Here is an 18,065-nt window from a genome sequence, read left to right on the forward strand (position 1 = left end):
TATGTATATAGACCTTTTTAAAGGAGTAATAAAGTCTTTAACGGGGACTATCCATACTTTGGTTCACTGAGAGTTCCCTTATCTTCATCTTCCAGTATGTTTTATCCTTGGATTTTCGTGACCGCAGTGTTCCTTCTACCTTCTTTATCTCATCTACCCATCTTCTTATTTGTCTGCCTCAGTTCTTTTTCATATCCAAGGGGATCCACTGTGTTAGTTCCTTAGCCCAGTTTTCGTCGTTATTCCTCATTTGATGCCCAGCCCGGTGCCATTTCATTTTCTTGAAGTGCCTGATTACATCTGTGAACCCAGCATATTTCCTTATTGCTAGGCTACTGAGCGTTTGGCTTCTTCTTATGCCTAGCATGCTCGTCTCCATTGCTCTTTCGCATGTTTGAATCTTTTTCTCATGGCGCTTGTTGAGGGACCATGTTTGGCATCCATAAGACATCACAGGTAATATACAGCCATTGAAAGCCAATGTTTTTAAAGGCTGGCTGATATTCTTCTTCATTATCATTCATGAGCTCCAATATTTCTGCCAGGCCATTGCTGTCCTTGTTTGAATCTCTGTTGATTGCCTATCTTTAAAAGAAATTGTTTGCCCTAGAAATGTGATTTCATCTTCTACACTTATTTCTGGAAGGTCTGTTTTCATTTTGGTAACATGTGAGTTTGTAATTATTTTTGTCTTCATGAGGTTCAACGATAATCCATGTTGGGTACCTATTTACATAAGCTGATTTAGCATGGTCACTATATCTTCTTCCCTACTTGAGATCAATAACACATCATCTGCATATTTAAGTGTGCTTAGTTTTACACCCTTGATATTGATTCGATATCCATCCCAGTCCATCTACATTAGAATAAGTTCCAATACTATACTGAAGATCTGTGGTGATAGTGTATCTCCTTGCCTGACTCCTCTCCTGATTAGAATCTCCTTGCCTTTCCTGTCACTAGATATAAATACTTTGTTGTCAATATATAATTCTTTTATTATAGTAATGTATTTTTTCTCGATACCTATCGACTTGAGAGCTCTTGTGATCCTGCTATGATATATGCTGTCAAAGGCTTTGGAGAAGTCAACTAATCCAAGGTAGACGTTTAAATTATATTCTATCAGTTGTTTTACAGCGTGTAAATGATCAATTGTAGACATGCTCTTCCTAAAGCCCGCTTGGTCCAGTGGTAAATTTTCGTCTATTGTTTTTGTCAATCTGGTTTGGATGATTTTAGTAAATACTTTCCCTATTGTGGCGCCTAATGATATTGGTCTGAAGTTTGTTAATTTAGTCCTGTCCTCTTTCTTGTGAAGCAAAACAATTTTTGATATTTTACAGTCTGTGGGGATTTCTTCTTTTTCTATGACTTTATTTTAAAAAATGTATAGTACTGCTGATAATTCTTCTGCTCCAGCTTTCAGAATTTCATTTGTAATTCCATTGTGTCCAGGGCTTTTTGAGCACTTTAGTAATTTTAATTATCCTGTCCGCTTCCGATTGCAATATTGTAGGAATAGTATTTTTACTCCTCATTGTGTCTTTTTTTATTTTAAATACTTTATCTTATCCAGCATTATATAATTCTTTGTGATATTCTGTTGCCAAGTCATTCATGTTGTCTCTATTGCTTATTTCCTTTTCTTGATTATTTTTGTAACTCATTTATCCCTTCATTTAGCTCACATTTTAATTTTTTGAAGGATTTGTTCATTTCGAGAATTTCGATTATTTTATCTTAAGTATACTTACGTTAATTACTTTATTATTAATGTTTCTATTATATATTTACACACCTCTGTACCCTTATTTATTTTGTATATTGTATTTTCTTCTTCATATTATATTTATTGTATCCATTCTTTTAACTTTATTTCTTTTATGTATTCTTTCCATGTATATACAATTTTTTTTTTTAATATAATTTCTTCCTCCTTATTATGTATATCATCATTTAATCTTTACCCATTTTTAGTATTTTCTTTAATTTTCTAATGCTGTTTACTTTAAATTTATGTTCAAATGTAACGTATTTTTTACCGTCAATTCTCACTACTTCTCTATAACTTCCTGTCAACCGTTCACTTTCGTACTAACCTCTAGTCTGAAAGGTATGTTTCCTATCTTGTCCATTTTCTTCCCCTTCTTGATTTTACTCTGATTTTCCCTTTTTCCATCTCTTTGTTTGTACTGTATTTTATATTTCTTCTTTTTTTATTTCTATTTTCATTAATTGGCTAAAACCTTTTTTATTCTTATTTAATTTTATGTTTCACTGTACATTTTTTTAATTTTTCATTAACAATGTTCATTTATGTTTACATCATTTAAGTGATTATATCTTTTTTTAGCCCTGATGAAGCCCTGCAATGTGGGGCGAAACATTGGCTCATAATAAATAGTTTAATTACTATTTGAGTTTTTCTTCTTCGCACCTGGACCATCTTCCTTTTTATTTTTAAAAATAACTTTATGTTCTATTTTTAACTTTCTCATTACTAAAAGTTTTTTTTATCTCTGTATTTTTACTTCTCTGAGGTTTATATGTATGTGTAAAAGACTCCATTGTACTAAAATGCTTTTGATAAAAACAAATTCAGAAAATGTGATTTTTTACATTTGTTAGTAAACATGATGGCAATGATTTATTTGTTCTCAGTTGTTTACTTTGTTGTACAATATTTTTTTGTTTTTGTTTTTCATTGGCGCCAGTCCATTCTGAAATGCGATAGACCGTGGAGGTCCAAGGCCTCGTGCGATGTGTACTCAAGAAATACATTGTGCGTTTCCTGACGTGGTTTTCATAGGGTGGGTCCGTCACTCCCACGCCTATTTTTGTGGGTCCACCCATTGGCTAACGGGCCTCACAAATGCCCGGGGGGAGATTGTGAGTGAGTATTGCATAATTTTTTGCTTGAAAAAAATCCCGGGTTGGGCCAGGCTTGAACTCACAATCTATGGGTTGGCAGACAGGCGCATTACCATGCTGCTACCCCCGAATGTACAATGTTTATTTATTTAAATATTTATAACCAGTTAAACCAATTCACACTTTTCCTTAATGATTCTTTAATATGTTCAAAATACATATATTTCAGATTTTTATTTATGCATTTATCAATTTGTTTTGTTTTTTTCTTCATAAATACAGTTTAATGTATTTTTTAATTACGTTTGAAGAGTAATGTTGTAAGTCAGGGTATATTTCATTTAGAACCCCAGCACCTTAAATCAATGTGGAGATCTAATTGGCACCCTTGTTGTGAGGTTTTTTGATTCTAATGAGGCAGTAGGGAAGATGGCTGCACATTCTGCTGGAATCGTACTAGCCATTGCTAATGTCTATGAGGGTCGCTCTCACGATCCAGCTGTTGAGAAGATGTTTGATAACCTGCCTGAGGAAAACACAGCTTCCCATGTAGCAAAGGTATTTTATTTTCATTCCATCCTTATCAATATTAGTTCATTGTTTATCAATATCATTCATTTTATATTTGGTATACCTGATCGATTAACTATATATTGTATCAATACAGATTCTCTGTAGCCGTTTACCCCATGCTCAGATCCATAAGTTGACCGCTCGCTTACTTGATGGTCTAACTGACTTTGACCAAGCAGCTTGCTCCAATGCATCCGATGTTCTTGCCAATGTCTTTGCTCTTAAAGGTGCTGAACTCTTTCACTATGTCAATGACATACTAGGTATGTAATATAAAATTAATTTCAATGTTCACAAACTTAAAAACATAAGTAGCTTTTACTTGAAAGCAATTGAGGAGTGTTCTTTCAAAAAGGTAACATATCTACTTCATTAAAGTACAGATTTTTTTGATAAATTAAAATTATTTAGTTTATTTCATAATACAAATTTTCTCCTGTCTGATAAGTGTTACCAATTAGCATTATCAGTGGAAATTTGACTTGTATGTATGATATGACCCAATAATAATTTTTGCATGGTATTTCCCAGAAGTAGATTAATTAACTTTTTGATACTCCTTAATTATTTTTGTAAAAAATTCTTGTCGATGAAAAATTACAACTGAAAAAAATGTCCCTACCACTCAGAAATAGATAAAAGTATAACGATGTTAAATGAGTCGATCTCAAACAGTTTACACGAGGCAACTGTACGACCTTTCCATTTAAGGGGAAAAACATTTTCTGGCAGCTGCCCAAAATCAATAAAACTTAAAGAAAAAAAATTATGCTTGGAGACAGTGGATGCGCACTAGAAACCCTGTTCACAAAAATAAATGGAACCACCTCAAACATGAAACTAAAAAGAATCTGGATGAATGGGCGTATTCTAAATATCAGGGATACGTGGAAAATTTAAACCCAAAGGAACTTTTCATTATGGAAGGCTACGCGACGTCTATTGGATAAACATGAAAAAATTCCAAGTCAATGATGAATTCATTACCAGTGACGCCAAAAAAGCTAAAGTGTTCGCTAATTTCATTGAGAAAACATTCTCCCACCTAAATTCACGTCCCCAAAAGAAATCCAGGACCTGATTAAAAAAGCTCAAGGTAAAGAAAAGTCCTGGCCATGATTTGATCCCAGTCATAGCAATAAAAATGTTACCGAGGAAAGCTATCGTTTTTATCACGTCAATTTTTATCAGTTGTCTTGTACTGGATACTTTCCGGATACATGGAAGAAAGCCGAACTCATAGTAATTCACAAGCCTGGTAAGAACGCTAAACAAATCAGCAGCCATAGACCTATCAGTTTATTACCTATTTTTGGAAAATTACTGGAATCAGTTATAAAAAAACATCTTAATTCTTTTTTCAGAGTATCGAAGTTATTCCTGATTTTCAATTCGGTTTTCAATAAAGTCATTCCACTTCTCACCAACTGGCAAGACTATCAGAATTTATAATTAGCGGATTCGAAAAAAAGAGACACACCCTGGTAGCGTTCTTAGATTTCCAACAAGCATTTGATAAGGTCTGGCATCGAGGTCTTCTATATAAACTAAAGAAATCAGGCACTCCAAAATACCTATACAATATTCTGAGCTCATTCCTCAATGGTAGAACATTTTCAGTCAGAATTAATTACAAAAATTCAACCCTTAGACAAATCCATGTCGGTACTCCACAAGGTTCAGTCCTTTCTCCCATTTTGTTCAACTTCTACCTTCACGACATCGTCCAGTCCACACACACCTCCATAGCTATGTTCGCTGACGATACAGCTGTGTTCTCTCTACATGATGACATAATAATAGCTATAAACCACTTTGCAAAGTCACCTTAATGATCTAGAACAATATTTCACTAAATGGATGATTAGCTTTAACATTGAAAAATGTAACTCAAAAGTTTTTACTCTCCTACGCCCACCAGAACCACCGGATCTAATCCTCAAAGGTAAAAATGTGAAATGGAATCCTGCCAGTGAAACAGTAAGATACCTGGGAATTCACCTAGATAGCCACCTTACCTGGAATCACCATATCAACATCAAACTAACTCAAACTTATGTAAGGTTAGCAATGCTATATCCTATCCTAAACAGAAATTCCAAACTAAAACCAGAAACAACTGTTCTTATATTTAAAACAATTCTCAGGCCACTGCTGATGTAATACTTCATTGAAATAGTCTTAAGGCTTAAATCCCAAATTTTAAAAATGATATCCTCTAAAGTACCTTTAATTTTGTTTATTTCAAATAATTAACCATTTCATATTGTTATTAGTATAAAAATGTATGGATATGAACTGTGAAATTGATAACTAACTAAAGGATAAATAATGACTGACTGGGAAATCGGGGACAGCCAAGAGATCTCATGCCAAACATTAAAATAAAGAACACTAAAAATGAATCTGATCGAACTTTTTCTTAAATAAAATTTTGTTGGTTTACTTTACTTAAAGCATCTTTTGATTTTTTTTACATTTAACTTCATTTAATATGTTCGGAAATTTATTTTTCTTATTATACACAAAAAACAAATTGTTTGGTTATTTAACCTGGCAGCACACACTATCTAGAGTTACACGAGCACACGCATATGCCTCTCAGACACTAATAATGGAAAATGTGGTTTTATATCTATTTTTCCTTTACAATTGTAATAACATAGTATTAAATTAAGTGTTTAAACTATTCAGGTTAAATAGTTTTTAAAAAAGTAGCTAAAATGTTTTATATTATTGTTATTGAAGATAATTATTATTAGTTAGTGGTACATTCTTCACAAATAAGATTTTAATGTTGCACAATTATAGGGTATCCACACTTTTTGTATGAATATTGAGTAAGTCTTGTCCTCTTTTCTGAATGGCATCTAGATCAATGTTTCCTTTTTTGTCATCAATAGTTTCTTCGGTTTTCTGAGATGTTGGTCGAGATGCAATTTTTTTTAATGGCGTCTAAAACTATTTTGCCTCCCACTTCTATAAAGGCCAGAAAAATATAATAATCCTACAAATGCTTTGATTTCCCATACAGAAGTTGATTTTACATTCCTCTCATGGCTGAATTTTACTTTTATTGGGTCAATATATTCATTTGTATGTTTTACAATTAAATATAAAATTTGTTTATTGAAAAGTATTCCCAATCTTCCATTGGCGTTTTGAGATTTTTTGCTAAACCTATAACACTGGGTAATTGTATGAGTAAATTATGAGACCTAGTTTGGGAGTTTTTGAAAGATGGTTTTCTGTTCCATCTTTTCCTAAGAAAAATATTTGTTATCAGATTTCAATGTAAAGTTAATTTGTGCCATACTATGTGATTTATTACTCTAATTACTAATAAAAAAGGCGTCATCAGAACCATATTCATCATTGGAAACTTGAATATCATCCTCATCGGACTCATCATTGACATTTATTTCAATATTATCAATACTGTCTGTGTCAGAATCATCTTAATTCAATAGCATGAGTATTATAATAGTTACTGCAAACAATATTACACACAGTATCCAAATCTTCTGGATTATTTAAATTTAAAACAGATTTCTTTGCCATTTCGGGGGTCAAAAATACTAACGGCACAACACACACTGTATATGTGAGATACGATCCTGCTGACTGCTTGTACAAAACTGCTCTAGGAGATGATCTGGGAAAGGAAATGTGATGCAAGTTGGAGGATATGTTCTCAGGATCTTTATTGATCGGAGGTACTAAGAAGGAGAAGCTACAGGATTAGTTTGTCCGTGTGTTAGTGGTTCCGAGAAAGTGCAATGTGCCTGAGAGATATAGCTCGTGTGCCGCCATATTAATAACCTTGAATCCATGTAAAGTAAAGACAGTGTCTGAACCGCACCTGATTTTTTCTTTCATTAAAAAAAAATTATATTAATAACAATACTACTTGTTTTAGGATTTATGTTTGTAGTGCATAATCAATAACCATGAATTTATCTTTCTTTGGTCCCTAACTTGGTTTTCAAAATACTGTTATCTGTTTCCAGGTTCTTTGTTGCTTCAGCTTTTCAATGTTGGCAATCACCCTTCCAATGGAGTAAGTGCAGTTATTGCTCTTGCCAAGCACCATCCCAAGCTTGTAATGAACATACTGCTCAAACAGTCATTGCCTCTACACACGTGAGTTTATAAATTAATATTGTTTTAGAAACTGTTGTTGGCTATAAGTTCATTATCAAAAATTCAATTTATATACAGTAATGGTTCCTATTTTATGATACTGGAATTTTAGGCTCCCAATTGATCTATGATACTTTTTTTTTCTTATTCCCCCTTCCTGGTCATTTTAAACTTACTATCTACAGGTTTTCTACTAGGTTTCAGACATATTATGGTTATCTACCGTATTATTAACTATAGTGGGGAGTTAACTTTTCATTTCTTGGGCCCTTGCAGAAATAACAGTCGATCCTAGGCCAAATAGGAAACAGCACCACTGCAGTTCCAAGGCTGCCAAGACCTACTCCTCAGCTCCTTCAGCTACAGACGACCTGGGTGGACTCCTTGTTCTTCATCTCACCTAACCGATGAGCCCAAGTGACTATCACCATGTTAAGTTACACCCCAGCCTCTTAGAACTCTTTCCCTATGGGTAGCTCTCTTATCACATTACATAAGTTCCAATCAGCTCTTTTCCCTTTGATTGTTATGTATACTCAAGTCCTCTTTTCTGCTGAGGTTATTGTGTTCCACTATCCTTTTGATTGTTATAAGGGTGTACTTCTTCACTCATCCTTCCACCCTCATTCTGGGATGTCTTCTTCTTTATGGTACTTTTCTTCCTCCTCTCTGGAGCCAGGATAAATCCCTCCTTGTCTTCCAAAGTGTTCAGGTTTCTGCCCCTAGCCATTTCCATTCTGTTTAAGAGGTATGGGGCCTGTTACAGGTATTACAACTTAGTAGGTCCTGGCTTTTTTTTTCCCCCATACCTAGCCATACCAGCCAGATGGAGTAGAACATATGCCATTTTTGCTCACAATCCTCTTATTTATTCTTAAGATATGTGCATATTTGTTTTGAGTGTCTATATTGCATATAAATAACGTGGTGTGCTGTGGTGCATTCTAGTGCTCGTTTGGCAAACTCACTGATGATGGGGTTACACTTTATCCACTGCCGAACACTCTGCTCTGGCTCCTGCCCTGAATCTCGTCATTTATTTCTTGTTCATCTTCCTTAGATGTTGGGTGGTTACACCCTTCTAAAAGTGAACTGCTTTGGACCTGCTACTTCTTTCCGTCCTTAGATGAATTCTTTAAAGGATGTATAGATGGTCCTGTCTGTGGCTTCCGTTCCACTAATGTTCTGACCATCTTTGACTGCTTAAAACATTCTACCCTCAAGGGCAAGGGTCTCCCCCTCTTCCATACTTCTCCCTTTCAATGCAGAATTGTGTATCTCTCAAGTTCTGTTAGTGCCATTTCATTTCTCAATAGTGTCCTATCCACTTTCCCTTTTGCTTCTTCTTTCTGGTTATTCATAGGAAAGCCACCACCATGTCACCAGTGCTTGTGACCTTCGTGTACATTCAAATATGGCCAGTTTGTTCATCATTATCTCTAAGAATATTTCAGCTTGGAGAGTAATCTTAGCATGGACCTCAGAGACATACTCGACCTCTCTTCTGCTTCCTTTTATGGTACTCATTATTTCCTAACTCATTGAGGTAGCTCTCAAATTCCAGCTGATTCCTTGGGATTCTCTTATTATGTCCCCTGAGTCCACTTCTCCTGGAACAGTTAGCTGTTCTTTTTGGGAGCCAAGAAGAAAAGCTTTTTACTCCTCCTACTTTGTGCTGTTACCATACTGTGCTCTGTAGCTTCTACAACCTTCAGTTTCAGTTTCTCTACCATAACTGCCCTCTCCAGCTTCTCTACCTTCTTCATTTCTTCCATGTGGGACTTTACATCTTTAAACAGCAATCCTTCCAGTGTTATCTTCTTCAGGTCTTCCCTGTAACCTCTCTTATCTCTTTTTTTTCCCCTCCTACTATGCTCCTCAATTCCTTAAGTTCCTTCCCAAGAGACTTTTTGGGACCAACTATCATCCTTTTTTTCTTCTCTATCTCCTTTATAATAACTAATTAACTATTCTATTATCACCAGGTCTATATTCTCTTCTTCAATAGCAATGGTTGCTGAAAAACATAAAGCACTATTTCTTAACTTCAAATACATAGCACCCTCACCCTTTTAATATTTTATGTATTTACATGTACACATATATACAATCCCACTGGGATCGATCCAATGAACATTGAGTTTCCTTTAGAATATGATCCAGACTAATTTAAAAACTGAAATAATATATTAACACTCAAAATTAAATATTTAAATTATGTTTAAATGGATTCATACATGATTTAAATATGTTTTGAATTTTGGGGGTCAATATTTTTTTTTTAGTTTTTGGTTTTTAAATTAGTCTAGGTGGCAATTTAAAGAAAGCTCAAGGCTAATCTTATTAGAGCAGTGGCAGTGGCATTATTTTTATGTATAACTGTAAACTCCTAAGTCATTAAAATATTCACTTATATTAACTGAGGTCCAAGTTACGTAACAAACCATATCAGAATGTGGAAATTAAATAAGAAATATTCAATTTTCAAGGTATCAAGTGTTCACTGGTGGAGAAATTTATTAATAGTTTCACTTATCAAATGGAGAAAATCTATAAAAACTACGCCTTTCTAGAGGAAGTAGTTCAGTGTATTTATATTATTTCATGTTTAATATTAGGACAAGGTATATAATTACACACATTCCTCTTTTGTTTTTATGTTTTTATTATTCTTAATAAAAAATAATATTAAGAATTTTAATTAATAAGAAAAACAAGATTATGTTACATGTGTGTTTTGTTTTGTTTTTTTAGTATTTTTTATAAGATTGGTTTATTATACTATCTACTGAATAGAGAAATAAATAAAACAAGTTTTCTTCATACGATTTTCTTAGGAGTCTATCTGACTGTTGGCGACAACTGGCTGCTGACGAACAGTTGAGTGTGTACGCACTTGAACACTTGTTGCAAATTTTGCAGTCGAGTGAACTTTATCAGGAAGAATCATCAAACAAGAATATTAACAGACCAAAGGTTGCAGCCTTGCAACCACTTGCAGTAAGTTGTAAAATATTATATTAATGTTATTACTGAAATAACATTAATTCAAATAATAAATATTTCATAATCTATGTGGTCTTCCTAGATTTTGAAAGAAAAACTTTACTCTGAAGTTTGTTCCCTTTTGATAATGAAGTATTCTAATGAAGGCACTCAGCTATTCAGCATTTGTTTTAAAATGTTAAAAAAACTAAACAGAAAATATTTATATACAATTAAATTTTGATGGATTATATGAAGGTACCCCTATTACAGGACTCGGTTTGGTTCACTGATGATTTGAACAAAGAAGATAAGGCCTCTTGGATTGGTGGATACCAAAGATAAGATACCCCTTTCATGTAGACATCCTTATAGAAGTAGCTTAAAATAGATTATCAGCTACAGATAACTACAAAAATCAAAATCAGATCCAGTCATAACACATTCTTTCCAGTTATAGACTATAACACTATCCTTTCAACTGCAGACATAACACAATTCTTCCAGCTACAGACAACACAAATGTTTTTAGGGATGCATTTTCTGGTTATCCATCCTTCATATAGGAATGGAATTACTAAGCACAGTTCATAATGCTACTATAGAAAAACCATGAAGAGTTAAATTTTTTTTTTTATCAAGTATCGGCCACTAAGGCCATTGTGAATATCAATGGTGATTAGTTTGGGAGTCTTGATTGTCTTTCTTCCTATCGCAGTTTCATGATCCTCGACTGCCTTTCTTTTCTTTCTTTGGACCACTTTGTACCAATTTTTTTCCTCTTCCAATTTTGGTGAGATTTTTCAATGTTTTCCTATAAGTATCTCTATCTAGACAGTCGGTATCTGAAATCTTGAATCTCTTTAATTCCTCTCTCATTTGCCTCGTGTATCCTCCCATGTTTTTGTACCAACATTTTTTTTTAAAGATCTTCTTATTCAATCTTTCCTCCTTCCTCCTCTTCATGTCCCCATAGAACATCAGCCTTCTGATTCTTATCTTGGTTTCCAGGCTTTGATGTTTCTGTAGATCTCTTTGTTAGATCTTAGCCTGTAACATTCTTGTGTTTTCCTGGGCTCATAGATTTTTCTCAAGACCCTCCATTCTATTTTTAGCAACTTTTCCAAGTTGGGTAAGCATATGGTCTCCACCCCATATAAAATCACAGGCTTTATCACAATGTTGTAATGCCTTAGCTTTGCATTTGAGGAGAGGTTCTTCTTGTTGTAAATTTTAGCTTTTTGAAATCTTAAATTTTCCACTATGGTGGTTTTCTTTCGGATGCTCTCTTTCTCAGAACCGTTGTGACAAATTATTTCCCCCAAGTACTTAAATTTTCTGGTCACTTTTATTTTTCCATATTCAGTGTTAACTATTTTTTCTTGAAATTTACTTCAGTAGTCATGAGCTCTGTTTTTTCATATGATATTTGTAGGCCTGCTTTTTCTGCTATTATTTATAGTGTATTTATTTGGCTAATAGCCTCTTCCTCTGATTCTGCCAACAGTGCGAGATCATCGGCAAATCACTTTTATATGAGTTTTTCTTCCGTACTATGGTTTCTAAGTTATTTTTTTCCATAATTCCTTCTTGATTTTATCCATGACTGTGTTGAAAGAAGAGTTAAATTATTTATATGATCTCAATTTTATATATTTTTAAAAACCACTACTGTTGAAGTCACTACAAATCGATAAAGTCTTTTTTGAAGGAGACCTCAAAGAAAAACAAACTGGGTCAGATATAAACATTTATTTGGTGAGGCTAACTATTAGAAAACATAAATATATAATAAAAATAAAACACTTGAAAATTAATTAATGAATATAAAGTAAAAGAAAAGGATTTTAAGATATAATAAAATTTGCAAAATAAATTATAAAAAGAAAGAAAAAAATGAATGAATATATGCAAAATAAAATACTGGGTAATGAGTTTGAAGGGTCAGAGACAATGAATGAGGTCCTGATAAAGGGATGAACCACTGCGATAGGTCGGTTAAAAGTTGTAAGACCCACGTTTATATTGGTTCAGTAATGTATTCAATAGTTAAATTTTAATTAAATTAATTACCACAATGGACTCATCTAAGACTATGGATTGTATTATACTAATCTCAATCAACAGTCAAGATGGACTGAAACCAAAAAGGCTACATTGACACTTAATGAGTATAAACAGGGTCTGCTTATAGACTGTAATGATCACAATTAATAATAACACTATTTAAATCAAAATGTCCAAACAAACACTGAACGCAGACTGTGCTGGTAATGAGTTACACTCATGACTAATTAGCAACAATTAAATACATTAAAGTCAAAATTTCCAAACTAATATATAATGAGCACAGAAAAGGTCTAGTTCTGGACTGTAATGTTGACAAATACTTAAAATGTTTAAACTAATCCATAATGAACACAGACAGGGCTGGTAATGAATTATACAAGACAATTAATTTGCAATAATTTATTAAAAAATGTAGATTGTTGTTTCTTTCTTAGGCGACACCAACCATACAACACCGTTACTCTTACACTTCATACAACTTTTGCTTACAAGCCTAGTTATATCTCCAAGATTTTTGTAGATTAGGGGGCTCTTGTTGAAGCTAATGATTATTATGGTTTTCGAAAAAAAAAATATCTTAAGACTAGGATAGGCAAAAATTATGGACAAAATTTTTTATATTTGTTGCAACAAAAAAATAATTACAGGGTTTTTACAGGTGTTAATAACAATTATAAATTTTACATTTTAAATAATACAACAGTTTAATAAAAGATAAGGAAGCCATCATGCAATCAAGAAAGATTGGGTGGTTTCGGCTTTTCCCGTTCGAATCGGATGTGTTTATTTTTCTTATTTGTCCTTTAATTATTAATAAAATTTTGTAATAATTTGAATTTATTCATTATTTATTATTGCTAACAATGAGAACTGATTATTTTTTTTAAAATAAACAAAATTAAAGGTACTTTAGAGTAATTTTTGTATTTAAACCCTGTTAAACTATTTCAATCATGATAAGGCCTATCTAGAATTAAAGAGCACTTAATCACACATTGATTCACTTAGTTCAATAAAAATTGTTTGTCCTGTTACTATATATTCCATCTATGGGTATATAAAAGTAAAAAGGAACAGCATTTTAGAAGAATAAGTCTTTGATGTTTGCCTACTACTTACCTTTTTAGTTTCAAAAAGTGATTTTTTTTTGTTTTACCATTCAATTATGAATCAGTAATAATATTTTTATTTCTAGAAGCTAAACAAAATAATTTTCATTGCAGTAAATATTGAAATTAAAAACCTAATTTTTATTCTCAAAAAAATATTGATAACCCAAAGAAATTCGAACAACATATATACAACAATTTTCATATTATGACACTCTTATGCATGTAACTGGGAGTATTGTGTTAGATAAACATAATTGAAATTATGTGAGCAACAATTATTGGTGATGTTAGAATTGGAACTTTGGCATCGTTATTCTAAAACTTTCAAGTCCGTTGACACCAACCTATTATCCCATGCTAACCAAAGGTTAGTTACTGTGACTACAACTTACTGTCATACTCAAGAAATCTTCTAACAGGCAGTGACAACACGTTAGTCTCTTGCATCACCCCTTAATTTATTGTTTTGATATCTCTTGAATGGAGCTATGTTAAAGCCTGATATTGGCATTTGGAATTCAGGTTTTCGTTGGCCATGGTCATGGTTTTTTATCAATAAAGGCCTGTTATATAATAAAGTTAATACTAAATCTGTATGATTGTTTATGGAACCTAACAGTTAAGACTTTTTAATAATGAAATTTATTTTATTTATTTATTAAATCGCTTATGAGCATTTTCAAGGTAGAAAGGTACCAAAGGAATGATTTATATTGCAGGCAACCTGTGCTTTGAGTGAAATGGTGGAGAGTGGGCTTATTGGAGACCTTTTGCGTGCTAATTTGGCTCAGCTATTACCTAGTTTGATGACTATACTTGCAGCATTCATCGGAACTACACCCCCAGTTCTTGCAGCCAGCCCCAACAAGAGCACAATTGTCATTACCAATAGAGATGCCTATAAAATTGTACCTAACAAGTAAGTATAGTTTTTTCTTAATATTATAAGCACTTGGGGAGGAGATGGGGGGAGGAAATTTCTGTGATTAAAACCCCCATATTTTATAACAAACTTAGTGCTCTATCGAAAAAAATCTTGTATAGTATTGTATCCAATACCTGACTGATTATGAAATTCTACAAAAATACTTAAAGAATGAAATTTAATCAGGAAATAATTAGAAAAAAGTCAAATTTTACCCAATTCTGACAGTTAGTTTCAGAATTATAGTAATTTGAAGTTTTAAAAGATTTGAACTTCTGAGGACAATTTGAGCTAAGACCTAGCTTGTATGTATCTTGGATTTTCTATCTGAAATCAATATTTACTCAGTGAGATACTTCAAAATTTATTAATTTTCCTAAATTTTAACCTGTGAACCTAAATATTTATACCTATCGATCTGTTCAAATATATTTCCTCCTATATCTGTATCTCAGAAATTTCTTCCATTTCTACTGTTAACCATATTTGTTTTATCCGTATTTATTTTGAGATCTAGTCCCTTACTGAAATTAATCAACATGGACAAAAGAATAACATAAAATAATACTTATAAGAAACAGTCTCTGGACCTGAGTCGGTTACTCTGAGTAAATGTGTTTCAAGAAATATGCTTCTATATGAGGAATAATAATGGTGGAATTTTTTAGTTTTTTGAGTTTTATTATACTGTAAATCTAATCAATTTTTGTACTCCAGCTCACACCATTTTGTCCTTAAAAAATAATTCTTAGAAAATCCAAATATCACTTGCATGCATAATTCTATACAGTGAACTAGGTCTCTACATTATTCTGCAATACTGCTCTATGATAACGCAGACAACAGTCTTATTAATTCTATGTGAATTTTAAAAAAATATTTAGCCTCAATCATATACTCACTCATGAGCATTATTTAATGCTAGTTATCACATTCTGTATGTTTTTCTTAGCACATGTCAATTGTCCTTCAGCGTCTACTCCTACATCACCCTATTAAATGAAACTATTATCTTACTATACAAATTATACTTCTTTTATAATTACTATACAAACATTATTTTATTTTAAAACTAATGAAAATATAAACTATATAAAATTCAATTAACTCTTAACACTGAGTAAAATTATATTTAAACATAAATAAAAATATTACTTCTAAGTTGTAAAGTATATATAAAAAATAAAAATTATGGTCTAAAATCTCTCCTCTAGCCACCCCTAATACAAGACTATATTACTGTTACTGCATAGCAGCTTTTAAAAGATCAATTTTTTTTTTATTTTCCTTAACATCCTTTGCTTTTTGTGATGTAACTGGGATAAGATTAGTTTTCAATGGCAATATTTCTATGTCAAGATACAGAATATCTTTAAAATGGATCACAACAGTTTATTTTTAGTTACGTCCATTGCATTTTGTAATCTGTCTTAAGATTATTTTTCTTTGCAAGTGACAGAACGTTTTTGTAATGGACCCTAGTAGGTTTTTGGTTTTAAAAAATAGCATAAATTGGTGAGAACAAAATGTAACTTTTTCTCAACATCTATTGTTTGTACACCAACTCAAAAGTTCTTCATCTTTGTACAAGTAATCGAAAATCATTCAAATATCCCTATTTAGGAATTTCCTATTGAAATTTAACCTAAAAAAACTGGTTTAATTATCATAGACTGGATTGATTGAATGATATGCATCAGTTCTGCTGTTCCTACCACTCCTTGAGAGAATGCTTTAACCCTACTGCCTGGTTTTCAAAACAGACAACTGTCTTATATTTATATTTGTATTGTGAAAGTACTTTTATATATAGTATAAATAAAATTAAAGTTATAATATTTCGTTCCGTTCGAATCGTTCCAAATCGGAGACCGCTTTTCTCAGGTCTTGAGCCGTTGCAGTGCGGACCTTGACCCATTCTAGGGTTGTGGCGTGAGCTCCTGCCAAAGAGACTTCCGGTAGTGGAGCAAGCTCCGGCGGGGGTGGCTGGTTGACTGCCTCTGGAGGTGGTTGGTTGGTTTCAATGTTAAAGTTGTCGAGGTTCAGCACAGGCGCTCGTACTAAGTTTGAAGTCATAATTCCAAAGTCCGACCAAAAACGATAGAAAAGAAAAAAGAAATAATAATAACGAAATTGTTTCTACAGCTTGGAAAGAAAAAAAAATTAGACTGAAAAAAAACAGGCTTCTTCTTGTGATTAAAATTGATTCGGTAATCCGTGATCCCGGGTTTCGGCACCAGATACGTGATAGCGGGTTCTGAACTAAAAAAAAACAGAAAACAGACAGAAACTGACGACGACCTCTCATACTGCTGAGACCATCTCTCCTTGGCGCCATAGACACAACTGTCCCTCCTCACAAACGAAACCTGCCTTGAGGTTACATGTAAACATCGATTGTCGCACAACAGTTAGGGATTTTTCCAAATGATCTACTTTCTGAATATTATTCATTTGCACTATTTCTTGATTTCTATTTTTCCTTTAATTTACTGTATTTTCAATTATGATGGAAAGAGTTAAAATAGTTTTTATGATATTTGAATCTGCTCACATGGACTTGACTGAAGAATACGTACCGCCATCTTGGCTTTGTTTGGAATACAACGTATTTCTTTTAGACAAAGAAAACTGGTTAGCTTGCTTTATAATTTAAAATAACAAATAACAATATTAAAATTATATATAAAATAAAACATATTAATAACCCTTTATACATCAAAATATATTATTTACTCAAAAAGAGCATATTACAATATATTTATTTATTTATTAATGCATGTATATATTCTAATTTGTTGTAAATAAATTTGAATGGAGTATAAGAAAAAAAAGCTAGTGTTTATATTGAACTAATTGATGATTATACAAAAACCACATATAAATGCCACCCAAACTTGGACTAGATTTGATTATTAATCTGTCCATTATAATAGAAACAGTTATTATATAATACAATTATTTTTTAATACTTGTATAATCTAACTTTCATTAAAGATAAGTAAAATAGTCCATATAATTTATTGTAACTAAACTTTTTCTTTTTAAAAATGACTAATGATTGAATGATATGTATAGGGTTGTAAAGGAGTGTTTAGAAAGAGTGTTGCAAGCTGTGAGCTGTGAATCTGGGGCCAAAGCTTTATCATCAACTCCTCAGTTAACCCATATTGATGCTTTAGTGTCCATCATACCTCAACTTACTGTGTTTGTATCTTTTTTTCTCCTTATAATTTCTATTTATGATAAATTGAAAATTCTTGTCAAGTGGTTGATTTTCTTTCAGTTTAACTCTATTTTATTTAACTAAAGATGGTTTATATGTATATATAGTTGACCGTAAAAATTGATATATAGGAAGATGGTCAGGGTTGCGGTCA

At 32.5% G+C, this 18,065-nt stretch overlaps 1 protein-coding gene across 2 annotated transcripts in view; it reads left to right on the forward strand.

The window, feature by feature from the left end:
• The window catches only part of c11.1 (maestro heat like repeat family protein c11.1), a 62,989-nt gene that overhangs the window by 28,407 nt on the left and 16,517 nt on the right, over positions 1–18,065 (forward strand). For both annotated transcript variants that reach the window (XM_014428548.3, XM_014428549.3), the window contains exons 18-23: positions 3,223–3,435; positions 3,545–3,713; positions 7,461–7,593; positions 10,431–10,593; positions 14,480–14,679; positions 17,764–17,892. In XM_014428548.3, coding sequence (XP_014284034.1) covers positions 3,223–3,435; positions 3,545–3,713; positions 7,461–7,593; positions 10,431–10,593; positions 14,480–14,679; positions 17,764–17,892 — 1,007 coding nt within the window. The remainder of the gene's footprint in view (positions 1–3,222; positions 3,436–3,544; positions 3,714–7,460; positions 7,594–10,430; positions 10,594–14,479; positions 14,680–17,763; positions 17,893–18,065) is intronic.

Source organism: Halyomorpha halys, unplaced genomic scaffold, assembly GCF_000696795.3.
Source record: "Halyomorpha halys isolate HHAL.00 unplaced genomic scaffold, Hhal_1.1 Scaffold726.1, whole genome shotgun sequence".
NCBI lineage: Eukaryota > Metazoa > Arthropoda > Insecta > Hemiptera > Pentatomidae > Halyomorpha > Halyomorpha halys.